The 20,615-nt window shown below is 40.1% G+C and overlaps 1 protein-coding gene across 1 annotated transcript; it reads left to right on the top strand.

Annotated features, from left to right (window-relative positions):
- Window positions 1–5,141: 5,141 nt before the first annotated feature.
- Window positions 5,142–19,864, top strand: LOC133053600 (eukaryotic translation initiation factor 1A, Y-chromosomal-like). The gene is made up of 6 exons (XM_061138153.1): window positions 5,142–5,157; window positions 6,957–7,040; window positions 13,929–14,032; window positions 15,009–15,059; window positions 18,801–18,882; window positions 19,770–19,864. Exons 1-6 carry the CDS (start codon window positions 5,142–5,144, stop codon window positions 19,862–19,864), a joined length of 432 nt encoding a protein of 143 aa, XP_060994136.1.
- The last annotated feature ends 751 nt before the right edge of the window (window positions 19,865–20,615 follow it).

Raw genomic sequence — 20,615 nt, 5'->3', positions numbered from 1 at the left:
CCCATTCTGAAAGCTGTCTTTCCACCTTTGTTTTAGTGTCCTTCACTGTGCAGAAGCTTAGAAGTTTAAGTAGGTTCCTTTTGTTTGTTTTAATTTCCATTATTCTGGGAGGTGGGTCATAGAGGATCTTGCTGTCATTTCTGTCGGAAAGTGTTCTGCCTATGTTGTCCTCTAAGAGTTTTATAATTTCTGGTCTTCCGCTTCGGTCTTTAATGCATCTTGCATTTGTTTTTGTCTGTGGGTTTAGAAGGGAATGAATGTCTCATTCTTTGCATGTGATTGACCCATTTTCTCAGCACCGCTTGTCCAAGAGGCTGTCTTTTCTCTGTTGTATATTTTTGTCTCCTCTGTCAAAGATAAGGTGGCTGTGGGTGTGTGGCTTCACCTCTGGACTTCCTATTTTGTTCCATTGGTCTGAATTTCTGTCTTTGGGCCAGTACCTTGCTGTCTGGATGACTGTAGCTTTGTAATATAGTTCTGAAGTCAGGAAGGCCAGGTCCTCCATTTCCATTGTTTCTGAAGATTGCTTTGCTCATTGGAGGTCTTTTGTGTTTCCACACACATTGTGAAATTATTTGTTCTGGGTCAGTGAAACACACCATTGGTGGTTGGATAGGGATTCCACGGTTGAATCTAAGAGTACCAATGGTGACTGAATGTACCAACAGATCACGTTGGGTTGTATACTGATTGTCACTGTATTGATTTTTCCGATCCAAGAACATGGTACATTTCTTCATCTATTTGTGCCATGTTTGATTTCTTTCAACATGGGTTTTGAGTTTTCTCTACCAGATCCTTGGTTTCTTTTTAGGGAAATATATTCCTAAATATTTTATTCTCTTCATTGGATACTGAATGGGATTCTTTCTTTAAGTTCTCGTTCTCATTTTTCATTGTTAATGTATAGGAATGCAAGGGATTCCTGAGTATTAACCTTGTATCCTGCAACTGTTCTATTCCTTGATTAGCTCAAGTAATTTTCTGCAGGCATCCTTAGTGTTCTCTTTGGAGGGTCATGACATCTGCTAACAGTTAGAGGTGTGTTTTTCTTTTTTTTTTCTTTTTTGTTCCCTCCCCAATCTGTATTCCTTTTACTTCTTTTTTCTCTGATTGCTGTTGCTAGGACTAATTTAAAAACTAATTCTAACGTGTTCTCATCTCAGAAAAGCTTACTGATGAAATTAGGGAGCACTGAGAAATGTCAGTTCTACCAGATTCCCACAATAAAATCAGTAAGAACATTAGGAGTTAGGGGCAAGGTTTTTTGGGGGGAAGGCAAAAACTGTTTAATTCTTTAGATAAATATGTCATAATCAAAGTAGTCTGGAATACTTGTAGTCTCTCCTTCAGTTTCAGAAGATTCTACAGCCCCAAGAGTAATGCAGGGCTTTGCAAGTGAAACCCTGAAACTCACCAAGAGCTCACCAAACTCTAGCAGGGCACGTTAGAGAAGAGGTGTTAATGTGCTCTTCAAATTTGTGAGCTTTATAATAAAACCAAATTAAAGAAAGGCAAAAAGAGCTTCAAGATGATAGTGCTAAAGAGCCTGCTGAAACAAATGCAGTACACATGAATGGTAAACATGGTTAGGGCAGAGGAAGCATGAATTCTATTAACGGAAAATATGTTAAAATTTTCTTAGTGTCTGTGTAGAAGGAGAAGTTTCCTCAGAAATTATAACAAGGAAAACGTATATCATCTTTTAGAAAATAAAAAAAGAAAGTCCAGGTGGCTTCAAAGGAAATATAAAGAGAATATGCTCATAGCTGCAGAACAGAGAGCTTAGGGGCTAAAGGGGATGTATATATGAATTATTTTATATGTGTGTGTATATATATGAATTACATGAGTGACATGATGATTCCTAGGTTTAGATATTCAAAACACAAATTAGAACACTGATTCTTGGGATGTCCTGACCTCTTCTCCTGGTGGAACTATTGCCCATTTTTATTTTCTGATAAATTCATACTAATGAGTATTATTTCATCATGTGTGGAAGAATACCTATTTTATGTCTTTTCAACATTAAAGAATATTTGCTTGTTACTATGTATATATAACTACACTTCTATTTTCCACAGGCTCAGTCTTTCTCTAAGGTTTCAGTTTTTGTATCAGTATTATTTTTTTAAGTTGTATTCATTTTTTCTTTGCAGTGCCTAGTCTTCATTGCTGCCCAAGGGCTTTCTCTAGCTGTGGCAAGTGAGGCACAGCCTTCTACATGTGGTGGCTTCTCTTGTTGCAGAGCACTGGCTCTATTTCCAGCACATGAGCTCATTTGTTGGGGGGCATGGACTCCTTAGTTGTGACCCATGAGCCTAGTTACTCTTCAGCAGGTGGAATTTTCCCAGACCAGCAATATAACCCACATCCCCTGCATGGAGAAGCGACTCTAAGATACTGGATCACTAAGGAAGTCCTGAACAAGCCCAGTCTTGACAGAAGTTTGATCTAGCATACATGAAAGACAAGATAAAGAATCCACCTGCCAATGTAGGTGACCCAGGGTTAGGAAAACCTTGGGTGGGGAAGATAGATCCTCTGGAGAAGGGAATGGCAACCCACTTCGTTATTCTTGTGTGGGAAATCCAAGGGACAGAGGAGCCTGGTGGTGTATGGTCCATGGAGGTAAAAATGAGGTGGACTTGACTTAGTGACTAATTACCACCACTACTATCAACATGTGGCTTTTAGGGGGGACAAGTTGACAGCTTTGTTCAAATGACTTTGGATGGAACGTCTGAAAAGTGGTCACTGCTTTTGGTTATTAAAGCTATCAGTAACTCAAAGACACTCCTGTACTATTGACTGGAAAAGCAAAATCCTTTATAATACTGTCTGTGTAGTTTTATAGTGTACTGGAAGATAATTCAGTCAGTCATTTATATGCACGTATGTAGTTCTCTTTGGAGGTCATGTCTTACAACTGCAGCTGACAGCAGTTTTGCTCTTGCTTTGGTACTGATCTTGAATTCCACATTGCTTCATTGGTGAAAGCAGCATGTCACTAGGAATATGTTGTTTGTTTAATCTTTTAACATATTCTACCAGAACAACTTGCCTCTGAAAGGGGAACAGACACTCCAGTTGTCCTAGGGTTCTATAGACAAGAGAGGAGTAAAAGTTCATTGCTTTTTGAATTTTTTTCAGGGTCAAATACACTTTCTTAGTCAGACCTCCATATATCAAGCTTTTCAAGCACTTTTCTTACAAAAATAAATTTTGGTTTCTAGTATGCTTAGTTTTGCAGTTGTGTCTGATTCTTTGTGACATCATAGACACTTGTCCGTCAAGCTCCTGTGTCCACAGGTAGTCTCCAGGCCAGAATACTGGAGTGGGTTGCTCCGCCCTCTTCGAGGGATCTGCCCAACCCAGGGGCGGAAGACAGGTTGGCCGCATTGCAGTCAGATCGTTTCCCATCTGAGCCATGAAGGAAGCACAAGAATACTGGAGTGGGTAGCCTATGCCTCCTCCAGAGGATCTTTCAACCTTGGGAAACAAACTGGGGTGTCCTGCCATTGCAGTGGATTCTTTACTGGTTGAGCTACCAGGGAAGCCCTCAATTCTGCTAAAAAGTATCAATTGTCAATCCTTGCTATGTGGGCTCATTGATTATAGGGCATGATTGAAGGAAACCAACTTTCCATACACCGTTTTGACCTTGAGGCAAAACAAAAAGCAAAAGTGAGGGAAATCATAGTATTGTTGATCAAATATCAATAAATAATTAATAGTATAAATAGAAAATCATAAGTTCAGGAAACTTGAAGACCACAGGCTGGAAATGGTCTTTCACACAGTTTTGAGAGGAGGCTAAGAGGCAGACGCAGGGGCAGAGCCAGTACATATAAAACCTTCTTTAAGGCAGAAACTATATGTAGTGAAACACATAACTTGCGAAAACATTCCTGATAATCACAAAGAAAAAAAGAAAAAAACACGCCAAACAAACAGGGATTGAAAGCAAGAGATTGTAGCGTTTCTCTAGGCAAGCATGTGGAATCACTAAAGTTTCCATTCCCATATTCATCTTAACCATCTAGGGACCCATAGACCCAAGCACAGAAATGCTTCATCTTGTTTTTCCCATCTGGAGTTTCTCAAGCATGCACTGCTGATGGACAACTGCAGTAGATTTTGACGTCTTTCCTTAAGTCGATCAAGAGTGACTTTTCTTTAGTGGTTAAAGCACATGGACAATAGTGGTTTCTCACGTCAAAAGGTAGGGCGTCTTGCATAAATTAGTTCAAGTGAAGTAACACGTAGTCCCGAATGTTTCCTCATACTTAAAATAGGTGAAACTATCCATCACTTCCATCACTATGAAAAACAATCCTGAACATTTTATTTCTGAAGAGAGAGTTTTTGATATTTCTAAATTTTATTCTTTATCCATTTTTTTGTTTGTTTACACTAACTTTAAACTTTATTCTACCCATCTGACACTGGATACGACATCTGGATACACCAATCTTGGTGGACCTAAGAGAGGGGTCTGTAATGATCCTGGGCTCAATCTTTTGAGAGACATCTATACCCTTTCTCTTTAATTCTTCCACCACTGTACTATGTACCATATTTCTAACAGAAGCCTCCTGGTGGAATTTGTTTCTCCAAGAAGGAAGACAACACATACAATTCAAACAAAGAAACGATCAGAGAGCAAATGGTCAAGAGCACTTATTACAAAATAGCAAAAGTCTACTCAGTAGTTTGAGTCAGCTCAAGCGGTTTCTATTTGGGGAAATGCATGCGGTCTCCACTATATTGACACATCTCGCTCAGCGCAGTGTTCTCCAAAAATCTATACCTGTCTACTGCAATCTGTCACAGCGTCCCTCACATTGTTGAGTGCCAGGAAGTCAGTGGGTTTGGACTACACGTGCTCCGTAGGGCGGAAGAGAATGTGCTTGGAGGATAGGCCCATAGCGTCAGAGGCGGGGAAAGTGACGTTAACCACGTGACACTGGCTGGGTCGCCATTTTGCTGCCGCTAGGCGTGGCTGCGCTCCGATTTCTCGCGCGAGTTCTCAAGTCGGAGTGTGTAGGTTAGCTCCTTGGAAACCTCGGAGGATTACCTGCCAGCGGCAGCGGCACCAGAAGCTGCTTGGAAACAGTGAGCCTGCCGTTGCAGCTATGCCCAAGAATAAAGGTAATGACTCGGCTTCCCGGCACCAGGGTCTGCTCTGCCGCGGTCAGTGGTAGTTTCTCCGTCGTGTGGTTGGCTGAGGTCTTTGAGCGGACTCCACAGTCCACAGAGGAGCTAGGAAGCGGCTCCTGCTTCCTCCCGCTCTGTAGACATAGCGGGATAATTTCCTCTCCGCTTTTGTCAGTTTTACACGGAGCTGAAAATACGATTAGTTTTGGATTCATGCCAGTTTAACTGCAGGCCGGTAGTAAACTGGCAGAAGGCTACTTTCGGGCAGCTGAGGCTTCGTCCCTGAGGCCTTCATCCCTTCCGAAGACTCTCCCTTAGCTGTTGTTTGTGACACACTGATTCTCTCTTTGGGTCTAGTAAATACTTGTCAGTAGTTTACTTTGTGCGCGGTTGACTACTGGTGAAAAGACTGCTTTGCAAACACGGAGGCAAAACGCTGTTGCACGTTTAGGTTCATGTCTGCCAGTTTACTTTCTTCTGCCTGTCACAAACCTTAACCTTCTTTAGAACGCACACATATCCCAACGTGTTCAGCCTTCTTATCCAGTAAAATAGATGCTGGCACTGTGTATTTCTATTTGTCTTTATTCTGAGTCAGACAGTTCACAAATAACCAGATTTGACAGTACTTCTGCTTGTAACTTCCAAAACGGTACTTCTAAACTTACTGAAGCAGAGCCCTGGGACAGTCAGTCCTTGAATTCTCCTTTTTAGAGACCTGAGTTGTTCTTGTGTCATGTTTAATATTCTTGTAATGCCTCCTGGCAAACTGGAACTGCTAGGAGTGAGAATATCTCCTTCAGAGTAGCACCACATTTCACATTACACGAGAAGCAAACCTCTCTTCATTATTCATTCCTGACACTTCATGTTAGCTCTCAAGGCTTCCTTAAGGTTTGCCACATTGGGTCAAATTTTTCACCTTTGAGTTCAGTGCTCTCTACATTCCCCAAACCAACTGGCACAGCCTTTCTCTAGCAAGCAAATGTTTTCCTGCTAACTATCCAGGCAAACTCTAGAAACCTCTTTTTCATAATGTGTTAGGTAAATTACAAACCACTTCTACTTGTTTTTTTCTAATCTATTTAATTCACTTTTAGCTTACAAATAAGTGTGCATTTGTAACAAGAGAAACAGTCCTTGTTTCCTCCTCTGTTTTTAGGAATGAAGTTTCAGATGCCCACATTGGGTTGTGTATCCTGAAGAGAATAGGACTGACTTTATGAATGCTGACTTAGTACAGCTTGGTGCTTAATAGATGTTCAATACATTTTTGTTAATGTTATCTTCAGTCCAGCCTTGGGTGGCTCCCGTCTTCCTTCTGTGGGACTTTTAAACCAGCTGCTAACGCTCATGCCAAACTGAAGACGTTTCTACATATGATTTTTCAGTTTCCATTCCTTTACAGATATATGGAGTAGTCTGGGTTTATTAATTGGAAAGTAAATTGTGGAAGAGAATGTATAGAATCCAGGTTTAAGTGGAAAGCATGGATAATAAAAATGCTAATGGTTATCTCTGGTAATGTGTTATGTGGTTGATATTAGCTGTTAAGTGATTTAGAAGAACATCATTGGCAATTGGTAAGCGGCTAATCGGTAAGCAAGTTAGGTTAAATTGTAAATCTCTTTTGAGGTCTGTTAATATTTTCCTGGTATTTAAATGATAACCTGTTTGTTCCGCTGTGTTTTTGTAAAGTTTCAAAGCTTACGTTTGTTTGTTTTACAGTTGAGTTTGTAAACTATTATACAGATGATTAGATTTCAATTTTTATTCACTTTTTAATCACTTAGGTAAAGGAGGCAGAAACAAGCGTAAGGGTAAGAAGGAGATTGAATATAAAAATAGAGACCTAGTCTTTAAAGAAGATGGACAAGGTAAGAATTCTTTACTTATACCTTTTCTAGTAATGTGAATTTCACAGTTTGATCTGAAACATGTCTTAGTCATAATGCTGAGGAGTTGTCTCATAACTCCCTTGTTTTTTCTTCATCTAAACGATTTTTATCTGCTTATGTGTTTTTCTTTTTGTTTTTTTTTATGCTGTGCTGGGCCTTCTTTACTGCGCATGGGCTTTTCTTTCGATGAGGACAGCAGGGGCTGCTCTGCAGCTGCAATGCACGAGCTTCCCATCGGGGTGCCCTCTCCACTTGTGGAGCAGAGGCTCTTGGGAGACCAGGCTTCAGTAGTTGCAGTGCATGGGCTCAGTAGTTGCAGCTTGTAGGCTGTAGAGCACAGGCGCAATAGCTGTGGCACCGGGGCTCAGTCTTTGGGAGGCATGTGAGTTCATCCTGGACCAGGGGTCAGACCAGTGTCTGCTGTATTGGCAGGTGGATTCCCTACCCCTGAGCCACGACGGAAGCCCCTCGTATCTCCATCTTTTCCCCATTTACAGTGCCCTATATTTCTCCATAATTTCTGTATTAATTTATTGTACACTATTTCTTTTCTCATGCAGGTTTACAATGTGGCATTTCTGTAAACAAGGTGTCCTGTTTTTACTCTGTGGATAACCATGGTATAAATGACAGTGAATTGTAGTGTTTGGAGCAGAGTAAGCCTGGCTGCCAACATTGAAAATCGCCTACTTTTGCACTCATTTTTCAGTAGACTATGAGAAATCCATGCCAAGACCTCAGCCCCTCAGTACTCCAATGTCACTAGTGCATGATCATATTTAATAAAGTAACAGAATAGTTGACTATCTCTTACTTGAGTAAGTGCAGACTAAAATAAGAGTAAAATAACTGACTGAAGCACTTACTTTTTCCCCTTTCATATTTAGCTAAGCCCACAGAGGAGATGAAATATGAGTGCAACTCCCATATTTTGTTTATAACTTAGACTCACTAATTTTCAGTGCTTTCTTCTATTCTTTCTTTTGGAACATGCACATTTTCCTCCTACCATTTTGTTTGTTTGTTTGTTTGTTTGTTTTTTTCATTTATTTTTATTAGTTGGAGGCTAATTACTTTACAGTATTGTAGTGGTGTTTGCCATACATTGGCATGAATCAGCCATGGATATACATGTATTCCCCCACCCCAACCCCCCCTCCCACCTCTCTCTCTCCACCCGATCCCTCTGGGTCTTCCCAGTGCACCAGCCCCGAGCACTTGTCTCATGCATCCAACCTGGGCTGGTGATCTGTTTGACCCTTGATAGTATACATGTTTCGATGCTGTTCTCTCAAAACATCCCACCCTCGCCTTCTCGCACAGAGTCCAAAAGCCTGTTCTGTACATCTGTGTCTCTCTTTCTGTGTTGCATGTAGGGTTATGGTTAGACCAGCTTTCTAAATTCCATATATATGCATTAGTATACTGTATTGGTCTTTATCTTTCTGGCTTTCTTCACTCTGTATAATGGGCTCCAGTTTCATCCATCTCATTAGAACTGATTCAAATGAATTCTTTTTAATGGCTGAGTAATATTCCATGGTGTATATGTACCACAGCTTCCTTATCCATTCCTCTGCTGATGGACATCTGGGTTGCTTCCATGTCCTGGCTATTATAAACAGCGCTGCGATGAACACTGGGGTGCATGTGTCTCTTTGAGATCTGGTTCCCTCCGTGTGTATGTCCAGAAGTGGGATTGCTGGGTCATATGGCAGTTCTATTTCCAGTTTTTAAAGACATCTCCACACTGTTCTCCATAGCGGCTGTACTAGTTTGCATTCCCACCAGCAGTGTAAGAGGGTTCCCTTTTCTCCACACCCTCTCCAGCATTTATTGCTTGTAGACTTTTGGATAGCAGCCATCCTGACTGGTGTGTAATGGTACCTCGTTGTGGTTTTGATTTGCATTTCTCTGATAATGAGTGATGTTGAGCATCTTCTCATGTGTTTGTTAGCTATCTGTATGTCTTCTTTGGAGAAATGTCTGTTTAGTTCTTTGGCCCATTTGTTGATTGGGTCATTTATTTTTCTGGAATTGAGCTGCAGGAGTTGCTTGTATATTTCTGAGATTAATCCTTTGTCTGTTGCTTCGTTTGCTATTATTTTCTCCCAATCTGAGGGCTGTCTTTTCACCTTGCTGATAGTTTCTTTGTTGTGCAAAAGCTTTTAAGTTTCATTAGGTCCCGTTTGTTTCTTTTTGCTTTTATTTCCAATATTCTGGGAGGTGGGTCATAGAGGATCCTGCTGTGATTTATGTCGGAGCGTGTTTTGCCTATGTTCTCCTCTGGGAGTTTTATAGTTTCTGGTCTTACATTTAGATCCTTACTGCATTGGAGTTTAGTTTTGTGTATGGTGTTAGAAGGTGTTCTCGTTTCATTCTTTTACGAGTGGTTGACCAGTTTTCCCAGCACCACTTGTTAAAAGAGGTTGTCTTTTTTCCACTGTATATTCTTGCCTCCTTTGTCAAAGTCCTCCTAACATATTAAACTTTCTTCTAGGCGGGTCTCGTTACATACAGTTATGGACTTTAGCCCTAAATATTCCATCTCCTAAGAGCGAAGCCTTTCTCCTATGTAACTCCAGTAGCATGGTCACAGGAAATTTAACCTTAGCATTATACTGTCACTTGGTAGGTACTCAGTTCTAGCCCCAATGCTTGCGCTTAGTCACATCTGACTCTTTTGAGATCTCGGGGACTGTAGCCCACCTGGCCCCTGTGTCCACAGGATTCTCCAGGCAAGAATACTGGAGTATGTTGCCATTTGCTTCTCCACAGGCTCATCCTGGCCCGGAAGTCTAGTGCGTTGTCTCCTTTGTCTCTTGCGTTTGCAGGTGGATTCTTCATGGCTGAGCCACTGGGCAAACCCCTGTTCAGGAATAGCCAGGAGCCATATGTGGATGTTGAAATGAATGGAAGTTAGCATATTGTTCAGTTCTTGTGCATACCTTTCTCTCAATTGAAAATTCTATTCTCTGTTGTTGAGCTGGTGTATATATAACCACCATAAACATTTGTCCATTTGTTTCAGTCATTTCCAGCACTTCATAACAAAGCCATGTAGTTATTCCTGCATAGTGCAAGTCACTAAACACACACACACACACACACACACACACACGCTCAGGAACAAACACAAATATTTTTATTGATCATTTGAAACATGATGTGTTTCTAAAGATAATCTGGTCTTTGACCTTCATATTTTTTCCTTACGTTAGAAGTGTGTTTCAGGGCCAGTCTTTAAATTATCATTATCTTTTCTTTGCTCTTTTCTCCTGTGTAGCAGCCCTGAGTACTAAGCTGGGTTCATGGCCTGTGATGCAAGGGACTGTCCATAGTTGGAATCCCATTTACCTTTCAGGATAATGACAGATGAGACAAGAATCTCTTTGGGGGAGTTGTTTCTCAGTCACTAAGCCATGTCTGTGACCCTTGCGGGACCCCGTGAACGGCAGTACACCTGGGTTCCCTGTCCTTACCATACCCTTGCATTCGCTCAGACTCATATCCCTTGAATCCTGTCATACCATCCAACCATCTCATCTTCTGTTGTCCTGTTCTCTTCCCCTCCTGCTTTCCCTCCCACATCAGGGTCTTCTCCTTGCAGTCGACTCTTTGCATCAGGTGGCCAAAGTATTGGAGCTTCAGCAGCAGTCCTTGCAGTGAATATTCAGGGTTGATCTCCTTTAGGATTGACTGATTTGATTTCCTTGCTGCCCAAGGGACTCTGAAGAGTCTTCTCCAGCGCTACAGTTGATACACTTCAACTCTTTGGCGTTCAGCCCTCTTCATGGTCCCAACTCTCACACCCATACATGACTACTGGAAGAACTAGAGCTTTGACGGTACAGAGCGTTGTCATCAAAGTAATATCTCTGCCTTTTAACATGCTGTCTAGAGTTGTCATCGCTTTTCTTCCAAGGAGCAGTTCAGTTCAGTTCAGTTGCTCAGTCATTTCCAACTCTTTGCAACGCCGTGGACTGCAGCAAGCCAGGCCTCCCTGTCCATCAGCAACTCCTGGAGTTTAGCCAGACTCATGTCCCTTGAGTCAGTGATGCCATCCAACCAGCTCATCCTCTCTTGTTCCCTTCTCCTCCTGTCCTCAATCTTTGCCAGCATCAGGGTCTTTTCAAAAGAGTCAACTCGTCACATCAGGTGGCCAAAGTATTGGAGTTTCAGCTTCAAGATCAGTCCTTCCAATGAACACCCAGGACCGATCTCCTTTAGTATGGACTGGTTGGATCTCCTTGCAGTCCAAGGGACTCTCAAGAGTCTCCTCCAACACCACAGTTCAAGAGCATCAGTTCTTCAGCACTCAGCTTTCTTTACTGTCCTGTCTCACACATCCATACATGACTGCTGGAAAAACCATAGCCTTTGCCTAGATGCACCTTTGTTGGCAAAGGAATGTCTCTGCTTTTCAATATGCTGTATAGTTTGGTTATAACTTTCCATCCAAGCGTCTTTTTATGTCATGCTTACGGTCACCATCTGCAGTGGCTTTCAAGGCCCCGAAACTAAAGTCAGCCACTGTTTCCACTCTTCCCTATGTATTTGCCATGAAGTGACGGCACCGCAAGCCATGATCTTTGTTTTCAGAATGTTTAGCTTTAAGCCAACTTTTTCCCTCTCTTCTTTCACTCTCATAAAGAGAATCTTTCCTCAAGGGTGCTGTCATCTGCGTATCTGAGATTATTGAATTTTTTTGCCGGCAGTCTTGATTCCATCTTGTGCTTCATCCAGCCCAGCATTTCTCGTGATGTACTCTGCATAGAAGTTAAATAGGCAGGTTGACAATGTGCAGCCTAGATATGCTCCTTTTCCTACTTGGAACCAGTCTGTTGTTCCACATCCACCACTAACTGTTGCTTCCTGACTTGCGTACAGATTTCTCAAGAGGCAGGTCAGGTGGGCTGGTATTCCCAACGTTTTTGAATTGTGCACAGTTTATTGTGATCCGCACAGTCAAAGGCTCTGGCATAGTCAGTAAAGCAGAAATAGATGTTTTTCTGGAACTCCCTTGCTTTTTCCATGATCCAGTGGATGTTGGCAATTTGATCTCCGTTCCTCCGCCTTTAGAAAACCAGCTTTGAACATCTGGAAGTTCACAGTTCATGTATTGTTGAAGCCTGGCTTGGAGAATTTTGAGCATTACTTTGCCAGCGTATGAGATGAGTACAGCAGTGCGGTACTTTGAGAGGTTTTGGCGTTGCCTTTCTTTGGGATTGGAAAGAAAACTGAGGTTTCCTGTCCCCTTGCCCCTGCTGAGTATTCCAAATTTGCTGGCACATTGACTGCAGCACTTTCACAGCATCATCTTTGAGGATTTGAAATAGCTCAGCTGGAAATCCATCACCTCCACTAGCTTTGTCTGTAGTGATACTTCTAAGGCCCGCTTGATTTCACGTTCCAAGATGTCTGGCTCCAGGTGAGTGATCACTCCTTGGTGATTATCTGGGTCGGGCAGATCATTTTTGTGCACTTCTGTGTATTCTTGCCACCTCTTCTTAATATCTTCTGCTTCTGTTAAGTCCATACCATTTCTGCCTTTTCTGGAGCCCATCTTTGCATGACACGTTCCCTTGGTATCTCCAATTGTCCTGAAGAAATCTTTTCCATTCTTTTATTTTCCTCTCTTTACTTGCACTGGTCGCCAAGGAAGGCTTTCTTATCTCTCCTTGCCATTCTTTGGAACTCTGCATTCAAATGAGTATGTCTTTCCTTTACTCCTTTGCTTTTCACTTCCCTTCTTTCACGGCTGTTTGTAAGGCCTCCTCGAGAGCCATCTTGCATTTTTTGCATTTCATTTTCTTGGGGATGGTCTTGCTCCCTGTCTCCTGTACAATGTCACGAACCTCTGTCTGTAGTTCATCTGGCACTCTGTCTATCAGATCTAGTTCCTTAAATCTATTTCTCGCTTCCACGGTATAATCATCAGGGACTTTATTTATATCCTACCTGAAAGGTCCAGGAGCAGTCGCCTTTAATATTGTGGCTGCAGTGGCTGTCACTTTGATGTTTGTCCTTAGTAAACCTTTAGTAATGTACCTGCTTTATATTAACTGCCTGTTTCTTTCTCTATTCTGATGCCTGCGTTTGTCATTTAAAGTCAAGAAGACGTCATCCCGTGCTGGCTAATGCTTATGTCAGTGTCTTCAACTGACAGTAGAATCTGGTGGCCTCTTGACTATGCTTAGATAGAATTGTCTTTAAGCATTTGACGCTTTATCTTGAAATACTCTATTAAGGACTTAGAATAAGCATCAGTGTGTCCTCAAGCAAATGTTCGTTAGTGATCAGCCTGCTGTTGATTATCAGTAGAGTTAATGAGGGAAAGGAGAGGCAAGATTTTGCAAATATGCAGCGTGAGAGGTTGCTAAGCCAGCATGTAGGGCGCAGTCTGAAGTGAGCCACTTTGGTGTGCAGAGGTAGAGCATGCAGTCGTGAAGACAAAGACTGAACTGATTTTCTCAAATTAGTGGATGACTTAAATATACCCAGTAGCGATAGCTTTTCGTGGAAATAACGTTTGTGATTTTGGATTAACTGCTTCACTTTTGTCAACTTTTACTTGCTCAGAAAACAAGAGGATAAGTGCATCAGTTTAGCTGAATGAGACCGTAGACATTGCTTGAGAGACTAAGAATTCTCCCATTTTTGTGGATAACATTAATATATGTCCCCTGAGACAGCTCTCATTTGTTGTCATACTTGAACCTTTTGTTCTGTTTTAAATTATGGTTTGGTCTAAAGTTAGCACTCACAGTGAAGTTACCAACTTAATCACAAGTGTTGCATTTTTAGGAAAACTGGACAGTATGTTACGGTTTTGTTTTTCTTTTTTCTTTTTTGCCCCTTCCTAAGAGTATGCCCAGGTAACCAAAATGTTGGGAAATGCACGGTTGGAAGCAGTGTGCTTTGACGGTGTGACAAGGATATGTCATATCCGAGGAAGCTTGAGAAAAAAGGTCAGTGTGGAGGTATATTTTCCTTTAGTCCAAAGCTTACCTTTAAAACATTTATCTGTGCTTCCAAGTGACTGAATTTGGTGAATTCTTGAAGACTTCAAGAATAGTGATTTATATGGCAATATAAACGCATAAAATTAGAAAATGCTTGATAACTTTAATACTAGGACTTAGATTTAGAAAGAATGATTTGTGACACCTAGACTGGACTTATGCCAGAAATGTTTGCTCTTGCGGAAACAGACAGAGTCCGTGTATGAACCAAATGGAAATGGTAAGCCGTGAAAGAAAGAAAGAAAGAAAGAAAGAAAGAAAGCAAGAAAAATAAAACACCTGAAGATTATTTTTCAGACAACAGAAGTCTAATTGTTAACTAAACCTAACGTTTGGTCCTGGGTAAGACTTTGCTTTGTGGGAACAGCTGTATGTGTTGTTAGGAACATTTGAAATTGGAACATGGTAGAGCATCTTATTTAGTAATTTTGGCACGTTGATTGACCATATTGTTTAAAAGTTCCTTCAACCCTACTTTTTTGGATTAAAAATCAGTTTTGTTCTCTTGAGTCATTCTCTTCCAGTTAGTGGTTTGGGAACCTGAATTGACGTCAACTGGTAACTAGATGACTATATTTGTGTAGATGAATTATTTTCATTTGTTGAAAAGAACTGAAAATGTCCAGAGTGATTTGTGAATAAAAGTAATTCACGTGACAAAGAACTATTCTCTTGTACATTCAGATGCTCTTAGGCATGAGCACACACACAGATAATACACACATACATGCACATGCACACACAACACACACACAGACCACACACACATACACACACACACTCATCTGTAGTTTTGCCATAATTCATTAGTAGATATTTCTCACAGACCGAATGAATTATATTTTTTGTATTAAGTATTGCTTTACATTGAACACTATTGTTTGCATTTTACATACAATATACCATGAGTTTTCTTTTATAGGTTTGGATAAATTCTTCAGATATTATATTGGTTGGTCTTCGAGACTATCAGGTAAGAATTACGTGTAAGTTTATAATCTTGAATTTAAGAATCATTAATATCAGTATCTAGATGATGCAATAAAATGCATTTGACCTGTTCTAGCCAGTTATGAGTCTCATCCTTCTGGCATCCAAATTTGTTATGATCCACAGTGTTTAAGATGATAGGATTCTGGCTGGCTGACGGTACATGTGTTTTGTGGGAAGACTGGTTGTTTCTTTCTTTATTTTAAATATAATAAGTAATAAATATTCTCTTATAATTTTGGATAAATACTAGAGCTCATCCTTCTGTCCTTCTTTAAAGTCCAGGTGTAGTCAGGCCTCTGTGCTAGGTTTTCAGTGATTCTGGTGCAGGCTGACGTTTTCAGTATCTGCAGTAAAATGAGAAGGTATCTTCATATTTTATGATATATATTTCACAGAGCTAGATTATTCATTTTCCTTTCACTTGTCTTTTCCTTTAATTTTTGATGGCGCTGAAGCTCGTGGGATCTTAGATCCCCAGTCAGAGATTGAACCCAGAATACATCTGAGGAAGCCCTGAGTCCTTGTCATTGGACCGCCAGAGGACTCCGCCCATTTTTCTTTTTAAATACTTTTGTAAACTACCCTTTGCTGAAATAGAACAGTAGCATATGAGAGTGATTTTCATTAGCATTATTACTCACTAAAAAAAAATTTAGTAATTTATGTTGGGTTCTCAGTTGCAGTTTTTAAATTTCAAGGTCTCAAATCGCAGTTTGAGAAATCACTGCTGTAAGATGATGCAATTAAGTCAGGCAAAACCTCTAATCTCCAAGGGGGGGGGGGTTTGGCTTGTAGGAGAAGGGTAAGACATAGACTAGGTGATTTAGAGTGTATGTTATAAATCTGAGATGAATGCTTAAAAAGCTACTTGTTAGTTGCCCGCTATGACCTCAGTGTTTGTACTAAGACTTGTGAGACAGAAGTCAAACCCATCACATGTGCCCAGTTAAATTTTAAGTGCAATAATTCTATTATCAGGTCATGTTTCTCTCTCTATTCTATTATCAAGTCATGTTTCCTATAAATAATTACGATGTGCTGATTTGTAAATTTCAGTCTTCTGTTTCCCTGTTGATTTTTTTGGTGTGATCGTTCTATTAGTGATTAAAGCGACTTTTTTATCTCCACTAGTTTTCTTTTAAAGAATAAGTTTGTCTTGATTCTCTAGTGCAATATTCTTCACAATTAAAACCACATTATGCACACTGTTTCTTGTCTTCTTCTTACACATGCTACCCGAGGTAATGTCTCTGTTAAGTCCAGCTTGTAGGCTTTCTCAGTCATGCTTTGTATTGCCTACGTATTTTCTGGTATGTGAGCGAACACATTTTCCTTTTTCTTCGTACGTCCCATGTTCGTTCTTGTTTCTGTTTTTGTTGAAATCTCAAAAGTGCAAATATAACATGGTGAGACGGGAGATCCGATTTCTTCTCCCAGGGCTTTTTTCTTGCCATTGTTTGTTGAGTGATTTCTGAAACAGATTGTGTAAGGCATGAATCTTTTCCTTGCCTGTGGCCACTGGATGCTTCTTTATAACATCACAGACAGCCCGTGTTTGAGGTTTCATTAAAAACCAGCAGGCCTCTCATCCTCTGCGTTCAGGCCCTGTGCTTGCAGTGGTATACCTTTGATACTAAGCCAGGCGACTGATAGCTCTTCATTTTAGGCTCGTGCAGAAAATCCAGGTGACTCGAAGCTGAGAGGTTAGGAGCATCCCTGAACTTTGATTAGTGTGTCTTCAGTCTTGATTCCACATATAAGTGAGGTCCTACAGTGTTTGCCTTCTCTGTGTGACTTGTTTCTCTTAGCACACTACCCTCCGGTTTCATCCTAGTTGCTCCAGATGGCAGGATTTATCTGCATTGGATGTTATGCCCTCATTGGTCATAACATTTGCAAATATTTTTACCGATCTAGTACACTGTCTTTTTGTAGTTGTTGTTGACAATTTGCTTTTCTGTGCAAAAGTGATTTAGTGTGATGTAGTTCCACTGAGTAGGTTTTGCTTGTGTTGCTTATGGCTTTGGTGTCCTATACAAAAAGCAAAGAGCAAGAGCGGCACTTGGTAGTTTTGCACTGCGTTCTCTTGCCAGTAGTTTGAGGGTTTCAGGCCTGTGTTTAAATCTCTGATCTACTTCAGGGTAATTTTAGGCAGTTTGTGGTGTAAGAAAGGCGTCCACTATATGTTAAGTATTGTTTTCCCAGTACTGTTTATTGGAGAGGATGTCTTTTCTGCACTGAGATCTTGGTTCCCTTCATGGGTTTTAATTGATTGTCTTTGAAAAATTTTATTTCTGAGTGATGAGTTTTGTCCCAAGAGTCCATATTACTGGTGAAATGCCGGAGACATATTGTTGGGACAGTTGTGTTTGGAAAGCAGGAAGTGTGTGTCCTCCAGCTTTATTCTTCCTCCAGGTTGCTTTGGTGGTTAGGATTGTGTGCGGTTCCATATGGCTTTGTCTCTGAAAATAACTGCTACTTGAATTTCTATAGGAATTGCATGGAATCTGTACATTACTTTGCGTAGTATGGACACATTACTACTATAACTGACTTTTGCATATTGATTTTATATCCTGAAACTTTACTGAATTTTTTTCCTTTGTATGATTTTGTGATCTGGATCATCCATTTATAACCTTGCCATTTTTCATATGTGCTGAGTAAAAATATAGACTCTGTAAATGTGCATCATTTTCATGTCCATTTATTTTAGTTGAACTACATATAACCCCGGAAAGGAATGGAAAAATTGTTTTGTTTCACGGGCAGTGTAACCACAATTATATTAATCCTATAAGGGATTAAGGTACTGACTTTAAAGTGATAGCCACAAACAGCTCTTCTGATTTTTAATCTGCTGTGGATAATTGCAAACCCTTGTTACTGAAATCATATTGTAAAGATAATAGCAGCACCCCCACTCTGTGGAAGTATCTTAGTACGTTATTAGCTAATCTCTTCCCTACTGAGTTGCACTGAGAGTTTTAACACAATACCTACATGTTTTTTTGTGCACATTATAGTTTGAGAAGTGTTGCTTTCTACTACACTGCAGTTTTATGACTGTGATATTTTCAGTTGCCTTTCTTTAGGCCTTTTCTAGGTTAATTGTAAGCATTCAGAATTGTTTGCTCTGTCAGTGACTGGGCGTCTTTAAAATGGAGAAAAGTGAACTTTGTTAGGGCAGTACTTCACAGGCATATTTGCATCAGAAGCACACAGAAGAGCTTTATAAACACACAAGGACTTCACTCCAAGCCTGTCAGGTTTTAGGAGAATATAGGTATCTTTTTAAATCACCACAAACAATGCGAATCAGTAAGATACTCTAAGAACTGTGGGTGATAGAAAGGTTTCTCTTGGGTAACAATACCACCTTCACTTAGAACTACAGTGTTAGAGAGTGAACAAGGACAGTAGTGCCACAGCACTCCCCCCCCCACCCCGCCCCGCCGCCGTGTTTCCTTTTCGTACTTTTGATTCAGTGCGTTATATACATCATTTTCCTAGTCTATATTTTATTTGGTCATGCATGCAGACTTCATCACGAGGACTTGTGTGTGTGTGTGTGTGTGTGTGCGCGTGTGTGTGCGGATGATAGAAGAAAGGTGAGAGAATGGTGAGGTTTCACATAAGTGTGTTTATCTGAAAGTAATTTATGAGACAGCTGATGATTCTTTGCATAACCAATTTTGATCCTTCCTTGTTCCTCTCCAAGGATAACAGAGCAGATGTAATCTTAAAGTACAGTGCAGATGAAGCTAGAAGTCTGAAGGCTTATGGAGAGCTTCCAGAATATGGTAGTTATTATCAAAGATTTTACATTTCCCTGTCTTCTCATAGCATTTGCTAGTTAGTGTTTAGGTGAAGCAGTTGTTTCAGGATTCTCTCTCTCTATGTATTTTTACAAATATGCTTCAATCCTCTTTAAGTATGTGTTAAATATCAGTATATTAAGAACTTAGTAATGGATTATCTTCCTGCAGTATATTCTTTTGGTGGGGAATGAAAAATTTACGGGCTCTAGACTTATACATACGAGTTGTTAAAGGAATGCCTCTTAACAATGCTTAAGAGATTATATAGCTGGTTTCAGCTACTCGATGACAACAGTTATGGTACTGGTATTGATTTCTGTGGAGGAGTATTCAGTTTTTCTTCGTATACAGAGTACTGTTGTGGCGTTTTGTGGAGAGTGCTTTTAAAAGATATCCCTTTTATTTTTTAAAGACAAAAGTATTCCTCTAGTAAGCTTGGAAAGATGAAAATACTTCTAGTAACCAAAAAGAGGAAGTGCACTAAACGCATATTTTGAACATGATAGCAATTTTACTTACTCTATTAGAGTGCATTTTATTATCAAGTTATGTGGTTTTAAGTAAGAGTGAAGATTCTGATGACAATTAGGTCGTTTAAGAAATAGTAAGATAATTGGGAATCAGATCAATACTTACTTGGCAGTGAACTTCTTTTAGCAGTTTCATTGTGAGTTTGTTCTCTGTGATGTGTTTGCAGTTGGGAAGATTTTTCTTGGAATGAAACTATTGAATCGAAGTTTGATTACAAGCAGTCTGTTGTACACTTCAGTGTTTTAGTAGTAATCCAGTATTGTTTCTTTAAATAGGCAATTAATCTAGTAACACCTTGATTTTATATTTTTAAGCGTATGCTCTTATTGTATTTTTAGTGGAACTTAGTGACACAGATACCTTTGAAACTGAAGATGATGATGAAATCCAGTTTAAGGACCCTGCAGCTGAGGGTGAAGACCCTGAGGTGTAAGTCAAGGCTGAACCGTGTGTGTGTATGCTTTTTAATGTTTTGTACATGAAAGTAGTCAGATCTTTTACCGTTTTAGGTCTCAGAAGGTTGAACACGTGAATATATATTGAGGCCTATGTATCCGTGAGTTTGAATATTCCTTAATATTCAGAATCCACCATGGCAACCTTTTTAAATTTTCAAAAACTTTATAGTTCTTTGGATCCTTGTTTGTTTGTCTTTTAAATCAGTTAGGTTTGACAGTGGGCACTCCATAATGAGCCTTTATTAAGCAAGGGGGTGTACAGTGATAGTATTAAGAAGTTAAGCAGACAGGTTTAAAGTGTATTGCCTCACAAGGCTGGTACATTAATAGAAGTAAAGCATGTTGAAGCCAGCTTGCTGAAGCACTGGAATTTTAGTTCACTGCAAAGCATTCTTAAAATGAAGGCCTGTTTTGTTGCCCGTGTATTTAGAGGTCACATTAATTGTCCTGTATCACTCTAGGACAAAGTTTTGGTTTGGAGATTGTGGGAAATGGTTGTTTATCTTGGTAAGGAATTAGTGATGATAAGACTCTTCCATGTCTCACTGTTCTGCTATGAATGTATTTAAGTGAAAGTTTTATTGATTTGTATCTCTTGACTTTTGAGACAGGCCCATCGAGTAATTGGAATGACAGTATGGCTTATACTCTTGTAAGGCCTGTTAGACTTCTTCTTCTTTTGGTACTTCTGTGGTAAAAATGTACTGTAGAAACCAAACGTGCAAA

This window comes from Dama dama, chromosome Y, assembly GCF_033118175.1.
Source record: "Dama dama isolate Ldn47 chromosome Y, ASM3311817v1, whole genome shotgun sequence".
NCBI classification, from domain to species: domain Eukaryota; kingdom Metazoa; phylum Chordata; class Mammalia; order Artiodactyla; family Cervidae; genus Dama; species Dama dama.
Note: the sequence above shows the minus strand (reverse complement) of the source record. Positions and strands in the feature narration are given on the sequence as shown.

Excerpts from the sequence above, each read along its gene's own strand:
- LOC133053600 (XM_061138153.1), top strand. Across the intron at positions 14,033-15,008 it reads GAGGAAGCTTGAGAAAAAAG|GTTTGGATAAATTCTTCAGA; the intron begins GTCAGTGTGGAG and ends TTTCTTTTATAG. Across the intron at positions 15,060-18,800 it reads TTGGTCTTCGAGACTATCAG|GATAACAGAGCAGATGTAAT; the intron begins GTAAGAATTACG and ends TTCCTCTCCAAG.